The 8,923-nt window shown below is 45.2% G+C and overlaps 1 protein-coding gene across 6 annotated transcripts in view; it reads left to right on the top strand.

The window, feature by feature from the left end:
• LOC121486237 (BRD4-interacting chromatin-remodeling complex-associated protein-like) overlaps window positions 1-6,181 on the top strand; it is a 44,031-nt gene extending 37,850 nt beyond the window's left edge. For 5 of the 6 annotated variants that reach the window (XR_005986579.1, XR_005986578.1, XR_005986580.1 and 2 more), the window contains 2 exons: window positions 471-553; window positions 5,084-6,181. Coding sequence is in view for 1 of the 6 variants with exons in the window: in XM_041747065.1 (XP_041602999.1) it covers window positions 471-553; window positions 5,084-5,173 (173 nt within the window). In the remaining 5 variants the exon portion in view is untranslated. Of the gene's footprint in view, window positions 1-470; window positions 554-2,980; window positions 4,834-5,083 lie in introns of those variants that run through there. The other variant, XR_005986582.1, reaches the window with a different exon arrangement.
• Window positions 6,182-8,923: the final 2,742 nt, after the last annotated feature.

An 8,923-nucleotide genomic window follows, 5' to 3' on the forward strand; every position in this document is an offset into this window, starting at 1 on the left:
ATTATTATTATTATTTTTTAAAATTTCATTTTATTGGAGTTCAATTTTCCAGCATATAGCATAACACCCAGTGCTCATCCCATCCTCCAGCATTATTGATTAGTTATGAAAACATCTGTAACAGGGTGGAGGTAAAGAGCAGGGTGGGTGTCCCCAACAGTGCAATTGCTGGGTCGTAGGGCAGGTCTATTTTTAACTCTTTGAGGAACCTCCACACACAGGATCAGCTGAGTGACTGATTGACCTTCAGCTTGAGCCAGACCCTTAGTGGGGAATTCAGGTCACATCCCCAAGGGTGAGGGACTGGTATCTCCTTTGTCCACAGGGTAAGCAGTGACCTGTGAGAATTCCCTGCCTCTGGAAGAGGACCTGAGAGTGGGAGAGGGTATAACAGAGTGGGGCAGGTGTAGAGGGCTGGCTTCAACACTGCATGGTCAATGCCAGTCTGAATACACCTCCATCCTTTCTAGGGCTTAGGGCCCATTCAGAAGCCTGTGCTGCTCAAGGGGATGAGAGTAACACCGTGCCCAAGAAGGTCCCAGAGAAGGATCAGGTAAGTACTAGGAGTGTTTTCAGTTATAACCATTTCTGGAATCCTGTTTCTGTCTGGGCAGCACCCTGTCCTGGCCCTGTGTCTGTGGGGTATATGCTGGGATGTGTGTGTGTGTGGTGTCATTTACCTTTCCAAATGAAAACTCGTCATGTGGGAGCCTATAGGCTTCTCTGTTTCCAGGTCACCACCTTAGGGTTGTGTTGGTGGAGCAAAGGCAGAGTTTGTACTGAGGGCCTCACACTGTAAAGGGAACCCTGGTTAGGGACGTTGTAACATTCTGAAGTTCTCAGGATATTCATGGGTTGTACTTGGCTATTTCCATACACTGAGCAGTGTGGTGGGGCCATTGTTAGGAAGAAGTGGCTATGGGCCACCTCTCTTGCAGAATCGCAGACACATATTCATTACAGTCATGTCCAGACTCCACATTTGTTGTTCTAGAATGGATGAAACACACCTCTCACTTCATTTTCAGCATGTTGAGTTTAATCTGTCATTTGATTAATTATAAACCCCTGAAAGCAGAGCTGTGGTCCCTTTATTAATCATTAGGGTAGGGGTCTCCCCTTTGTCCTCAGCAGTCAGTTAGTACTTGTGGAAAAGCTCTCTTGTACCACAAGAGAGGTGAGAGAGAGAAACAGTGGCACATACAGGAGGCAGGTGTGGAGGGCACAGTCACTTCCAATGTCACTTCCAAAGTCACTTCTGACTTTTCTATGGTGTTCTTCAGATATAGATGCAGGTGCATCATCTGTAAGGAATAGCAGGACCTATGCAGGCCTCACGGATTATGGGAGTTATGGGAATGTTGCTAAAGACATTATAACTTTTTTCAATTGCTCAGGAGATACATGTGATAGACTTTGTCTTTTAGTCACACTGAGATGGTTGGCAGGTGCCTTTGTGGGGAAGGAGAGCTGCTCTTTACCGAGTGTTGGGCACAGCAGGTCAGGGTGTGCACATTGTACAGAGACAATATTCTGTACTCTGGGAGGGACAAGGCCCACTCTCAACTTTAGGAATTTAAGGAGTCTGATAGAAGGGAGGTACACATTAATTAAACATCAGAGATGTTGTGTTACACATGAGGGAAGCACCAGCAACATATCTGAAGGACAAGTGAGGGTGCCCTGGATCCCACAGAAATAGGAGGTTGTGGATGAGAAGAAGACTGGAGGTGCTCAGGGGTGTGGATTGGCCGCCTTCAGCTAGAGCAGCAGCCCTTTCTGGCAGGCCAGCATCTTGAGCAGTGAGTGTGAGGGCATCATGAGATACACACCCAGTCTGTTCCATCACACAGAGTGGATAATGCTATTATTTGTATCAAAATGTCATTGTCGCCGTAGTTAATTTATAATTGATAAAGATTGCTGTTTGCTCTGATTTCTGAAGGTTATGAACTGTGTGAAGGAATGTCATGGAGATTTGGGAAGTTGAATTGGTTCTTTTGGGAGACTTATCTGCCCTAATTTGTGTGTCCCAGTGAGAAAATGTGAGGATCGGACCTAGATCAGCTGAGTGACTGATTGACCTTCAGCTTGAGCCAGACCCTTAGTGGGCAATTCAGGGTTGACCAGGAGCCACACTAGCTTGAGCCCTGTCACCCCAGCTCTGCATCGGCTGTCACCACGCTCGCTGTCTGCAGCTTTGCATCTCCCTGAACTTCCATCACAATATCCTGTGGCTCTGCCTCTGTCTTGACCCTAGTACTAGCTCTCAGTGGGGCTTACTCAGAGCCACAGCATTGTGGCTCTCTATGAAATGGAGACCATATGGGTTTCTGAGGTCATTAGAGGAATAGGAGTTGAGGTACATAAAGAATCTGCACTTGGGTGGGTCGGTCAGCTAAGCAACCATCTGACTCTTGATTTCTGCTCAGGTCATAATCTCAAGGTTCTGAGATCAAGTCCTGTGTTGGGCTCGGCACTGAGTGTGGAGCTTGCTTGGGATTCTCTCTCTTTCCTCTGCCCGTGTTTGCTCACAAGTTTGCCCTTTCTCTCTCTATTAAAAAAAAAAGAGAAAAAAGATTATGCAAAATAATCGGGCTGTTGGCCACTCTCCCTTCTCACTGTTTACGTGAAAATAGATCCATGCAGATAATCATCACAGATGTTCATTAAGTCCTTGAAACTACCACCTCAGCCCAGAGATTGGCAATCCTCATTTCAAAGATAAGGCAAAGAACCTCTTTTTTCCATTACCTTACAGGTCCTAGCCAAGAATGAAGTAAAAGGTATTCATGAGAACACGTACATTCAGAGATTTACATCAGAGCTGTGATGAAAGTTATTTTCTATAATATAGATTCACAGAGGCAGCCACACTCAATTGTTCATTTAAGGCTGCACATACACTGTGAAGGCAAAATGCATATAGCAGAATAGAAGATCCCATTGAAATTATCCCACACCTCTTTGCCTTATAGGATTGTTTCAGATTTGAAGACCAACCTGAGCAGTAACAACCAGGCTGTGAAGAGTGTATATTTAGAACATGTGTCAGATCTGCCTAATGGTCAGAGTGTTTCCCCTTCCAATCCTGTCCCCTGTGCTTTGTCACTCCTGGTATCCCTCTAATAAACCTTTCATGGTTCTTTCTCCATGTCAGCCTCTGCTTTCACCAGGACCTACCATCCCTCCCCTTGAGTGCATAATGTGAATCCTGCATACAGAGTAAACAAACTGGCAGAAATGGTGGTGATGGGGGATGGCCACAAGATTACCCTTTGTGGGATCTTTACTGCAAGGGGCCCAGGAAACCCTTCTGGGGAGGTGGACTCATCTAGTATTTAGATCTGTTGGTTGTTTTATTTACTCTGTTGGTAGATGCTCTTGAGCGCATGTCTCCTGCTGGTTTAGTGGGTGTGAAGTGATCAGCAGGACAAGTGTCTGTCCCCAGGCAAGTGGTCTATTGTGATGGTGAGAATTGAACAAAGGGTCAGGAGTGGCCCTGGAAACCCAGTGAAGAGGCCCTGCATTAAGGCAAGTTTTGTGCACTGGCTTCCCCATACCAGCTGCGCCCAACAGTACAAATCTAGGTGAGCTCTGAGGGAGCTGACAGTGGCAGTTTTCTTGGTAAGACCCATAAATTCCCAGTCTTCCCACAGTTTCCTATGAAGTAATGGGCAGGGAACAGGTCAATGATGGGAGACCCATTGCTCCCCCACCATGCAGGAGAAGTTGGGGAAGTTGGGTGTGTGCTTCTGGATCCTTTTAGGTCCTCCAGGCCAATCCATTGTGCATCAGAGCTCCATGATCCTGCAGAGCCCTCCTTTCCAGGCTGTGGAGGCAGCCATCTTCCAGCAGCTTTGGGGTGATGGTTGGGCCACAAAGGTGTTAAGGTCTGTCTGTCCACATGCTGTCCAGGGGTGACTGGTGACCTCACTGCTGCAGCCAAGGTCAGCCTAAGCCGCCTTTGTAAATGGGATGGTCATGCCCTGGGAGCAGGGTGTGGACTGAAACATGGCAGGAGACCAGCAAAGAGAGGAGATGTGGTTCCCTGTTGTCCTAGACAGGGCTACACAGAGCAGACGATCTGAGGGCCTGAGGAGAGACAGAGACTGTCAGGGAGAGAGACAGTAAGGGAATGGGGAGGTGGTGGTGGGGGCAAGTCCTAGAAAGTGAGAGGAAGAAAGAGAGGAAGACAGAGTAGGGAGAAACAGAGAAAAGAGGAATTACAAAGAGGAATGGAGGTTCCTGGTCCAGGGGTGTGGAGGGGGAACCATGGGCGAGGATGGAGGGGTCTATGAAGGGGATCTGAGTGTTGGGACCAGTAGGGGCCAGAATTCTGGGCATCAGATTCCCTGAGTCCACTGCTCCCAGCTCCCACCTTCCTGGGGCTGAGCTTGGCAGAGGTCATTTCACTTGGGAAGATGGGAGCACCTCCTTTTGCATGGATTTGTGGGGCCCAGCCTCAGGATCTGTCATAGAGAGAGATGGCTTGGCTTGGCTGGAGCAGAGCACCCTCTCTGCCTCCAGCTGAGGGGCCCGGACCTTGAGCATTGCCGGGATTCCCAGGACGGCCAGCAGAGGGCGCGCGCGCGCCACCCCCAGGGAGGGGCAGGGTCTCTGCGTGCGCAGCCACGGCCAGCAGAGGGCGCGCATCGGCTGCGCTGACCCAGGGCGCCTCAGGGCGGGAAGGGCCTGTGCAGCCACAGGAGGATCCAGCCCAGTGCGCTGCAGGCGCCTCAGGGCAGAGAGCCAGAGCTGCGTTTCCAGCAGGTTCTGCCGGCCGCCCCGGGGAGACCCTGGGGGCTTTGCAGCTACTTGGCGTCTCCTGAGGTACGAGCGGAGCGGGACAGAAGCTGCCTTGTCGGGCTGAGTGCTGAGGAGGGGCCTCTGGGGGGCTTCCCCCCGGGACACGCTGGTCAGTGAGTGAGCAGCACAATCCCTTGTGTTTTCTGGGCTGTTCCCGTCGTTTGGTCCTCATTTTCCCTGAGGGTGTTTGAACAAGAAGTATTTGACTCAGGGATCCGTGGATTGGGGGGTCCCTCGACGCCACGTCACAGATGCTGTGGTTGGTTTATTACAGATGCAGGCTTGTTTCTGGGGAGAAATCCTGACCCCAAATCAGAGGAACTGGAGCCACACTCAGCGGCGACGTAAATACAGGAACTGCTGACTCTCAGCTCCTCCGAGAGTGGGGACCTGGGGTCCCACGTTCTGTGTCCTCCTGAACCGGAGCCTGAGGTGGAAGCACAAACTGCTGTCCACTTAAACATGCTTGTATTACTTTTTCATTGTTTGTTTTTTTTCAAACAATGTTGTAGTACTTGGAACAACTGAAAACCTGACAGGCACCTGGTGTCATAAACCTTGCATTATTTAACAAATATTTACACCTGAAAGATAATTTGTTATAATTACCCTTTTGTGTCTTCATCCTACACTCATCAATAATATCTTTAAAATGTAATCTTCACCTTATATCCTTCCCTTTCTTTTTTTAAGATTTTATTTAATTATTTGAAAGACAGAGTGAGCCTGAGAAGCAGGGAGGGTCAGTGGGACAGGAGGGCAGCCTCCCTGCTGAGCAGGGACACTCCACAAGGGGCTCCATTCCAAGACCCTGAGATCATGACCTGAGGCAGATGCTTAACCTACTGAGCGACCCAGGGTGCCCCAGGTTATCTCCTTTCCAATTGAGATTTGCTGTATTTTATAGTTTCTCATGAACTCATGACAATCTTCAATTGTTTTAAGTCTCTTGCAGTTTATAAAAAGCTCATTCACAGAATCCCACAGTGACTACTTCTGTTCAAAGAAAGTGTCAAGACCACTTCTACATATGCAAAAGATTGTACAAAACGAACTTTATAAATCCCTGTTTGAAGAAAAAGTGTGGTGGTATTTTTTAATATATTAGAATTGATGCTTACATCCACTGATTTATGCAATTCCACCTCCTCAAACTTTTCTTTTTTTATTTTTAATTCAGACAGATTCATATATCTTCCCGAGTTTTATATTCATCACTTGTACTTTCAAGGTTTCTTTCTGTTCCTTGTAAAAAAAAAAAAAAGACCTTATGATGAGCATGCAGCTTTCTATACTTCAGGATTTGTTGTTGTAGCTCATCATTAACTTTTCCTACCCATTTGAAAATATCATCCCACCTTGAAAAATTAGATTAAAAAAGCAATGTATGTGCATCAATATGATTTCATTTCATGATAGTGTATTTCTTCATTTGATGTTTTATGTATATATCTCAAACATGAGAATATCTCTCAGTTCATTGACTTTGAGAAAAGTATATTTCCTAAGTATGAATTTTTTTTAGATTTTGAGAGAGAGCATGAGAGTGAGGCAGGACTAGGAGGGAGAGTATCAGAGGGAGAAGTAAATTCCCCACTGAGCAGGGAGCCCAGAACATGGGGTTTGATCCCCATACCCTGGGACCATGACCTGAGCCAAAAGGTAGATGTTTAACAGACTAGCCACTAAAGAGCCTCCACTTGCATCTTTCTCAGCAACAAGCTTAATTTAATAGGCAAATTATTTCCATTTCTGAATTGAAATATGCAAAAATTTCATACTTTGGGGAGGGCACAAGAAAGCAAGAACTCTCCTGCTGCTGGGTGCCCCACAAGCTGTGCAGATCAGTGCACCTGCTCCTGCCCACATAAGCATTTAGGCCAGCGTGGACTTGGAGACTTTGGTTAGTTATTTGCAGGGAGATTGACTCCAGAGCTGGAAATCTGGCTGCCGCCATTGTTGTTTTCCCACTTTATTTCACCTTGTGCCTGGGTGAGGCAGGGCCTCTATGGAAAATAGGCCTCACAGGATAAACAGCTCATACTGAGCTGGGCAAGGGCCATACTAGCAAGGGCCAGGGCATCTCTGCCCAGGCAAAGACACCTGACAATCAGCACAGTAGACCCCTCCCCCAGAAGAGCAGCTGGAAGTACAAAAGAAGAGCAAGTTTACTGACCAAGCAGCACTGGAAAGCTCCAGGCCTGAGAGAAAATAGTATATAGAGCTAGAGGGTCCTTTTATTCTTTTATTTTTCTTTTTCCATTATGACTTGTTTTTATGTCAGACTAAAAATCTCCAATATTTTTTCTCTTTTCCCACCTTAACTACAAGTTTTTACCAGTTCCTCATTTTTAAGTTTTATCCTTTTTGACTCTCATATTTCTACAATTAAATGTCTTAGATCTGTTTTTCACTTCTGGATTCCCTTCAATGTGTTCAATTTAATTTTGGTAGATATCTGACATACAGGTTTTTGTTTTTTGTTTTTTTTCTGCCTCACGTTGTTTTTACAATGGTGGATGTTAGTACCTTCTAAAACATGACCAGCATACACCCAGAACCAAGTGGAATACCGTGTTGGTTCATTCTGTGAGATTATATTCTCTCTCCCTTCCCATTCTGCCCCTCTATTTATCTTGTTTATGTTTTTGTGGTGAATGTTGAGGCTTTCGAGAAGTATTGTTGGTTTATATAAATTTGGGATTGAGCATCTTCTAAAATACAGAACAAAATACACTCAGAAACAAGAGGATCACCCTCTAGGACCCTCAGGGAGACTACATTCTCTCCACTACGATGTCTTCACCACCCCGTCCACCCCCATTCTCTTTTTCCACTTTTCTTTACATTTTTTCCTTTTTTCTTCTTTGTTTTTGGTTTTTGCCTTTTTATTTTTACTACTTTGTGTTAAAATTTACTTTACACTTTAGTGATCCTTTTGTTTTGTTTTGTTTTTTTCTTTTATTTTCTGGTCTCTGACCTCATAGGAATCATGTATGGTGTATTTTACTTATGTTGTGGTTCATATTTTTTACTCAGCCCACTCATACAGCCACTCGGCACTGGACAAAATGACTAGAAGGAAGAATTCACCACAAAATAAAGAACCAGAAACGGTACTCTCAGTCACAGAGTTACAGAATTTGGATTTCAATACGATGTCAGAAATTCAATTCAGAAGTACAATTATAAAGCTACTGGTGGATCTGGGAAAAAGCATAGAGGACTCTAGAGACTTCATACTGCAGAACTGGGATCTAATCAGGCCAAAATTAAAAATAGATTAAATGAAATGCAATCCAAACTGGATGTTCTATTGCTAGAGTTAATGAAGTAGAAGAGAGAATGAGTGACATAGAAGACAAGTTGGTGGCAAGGAAGGAAGCTGAAGGAAAAAGGAAAACAAGAGCCCATGAGGAACAGCTTAGGGAAATAAATGATAGCTTCAGAAGGAAGAATCTATATATAATTGGGATCCCAGAAGAGGCTGAGAGAGAGAGGACCACAAAGTATATCTGAACAAATCATAGCTGAGAACTTCCCAAATCTGGAAAAGGAAACAGGCATTCAGATCCAAAACAGAGGATCCCCCCCCCCACCAAAAAATAAAACTGTTCCACACCTCAACATTTAAGTGTGAAACGTGCAAATTTCAAAGATAAAGAGAAAATTCTTAAAGCAGTGCAAGACATATTCTTAACTTAAATGGTGAGAAATATCCAGATTAACAGCAGACCTCCCCACAGAGATCTGGCAGGACAGAAAGGGCTGGCATGGTATATACAGTGTACTAAATGAGAACAACATGCAGCCAAGAATACTTCATCCAGCAAGGCTCTCATTCACAATAGAAGAAGAGATACAGAGCTTCCAGGATAGGCAGAAACTGAAACAATATGTGACCACTAAACCAGCTGTGCAAGAAATATTAAGGGGGATGCTGTAAAAGAAAGCGGAGGCCCACAGAAACAACCACAAAAACAGGGACTAAATAGGTAATACAATGACACTAAATTCATCTATCAATAGTTACTCTGAACGTGAATGGGCTAAATGATCCCATCAAAAGATGCAGGGTATTGAACTGGAAAAAAAAGCAAGACCCATCTATATG

The sequence above is a fragment of the Vulpes lagopus genome, chromosome 3 (assembly GCF_018345385.1).
Source record: "Vulpes lagopus strain Blue_001 chromosome 3, ASM1834538v1, whole genome shotgun sequence".
NCBI classification, from domain to species: domain Eukaryota; kingdom Metazoa; phylum Chordata; class Mammalia; order Carnivora; family Canidae; genus Vulpes; species Vulpes lagopus.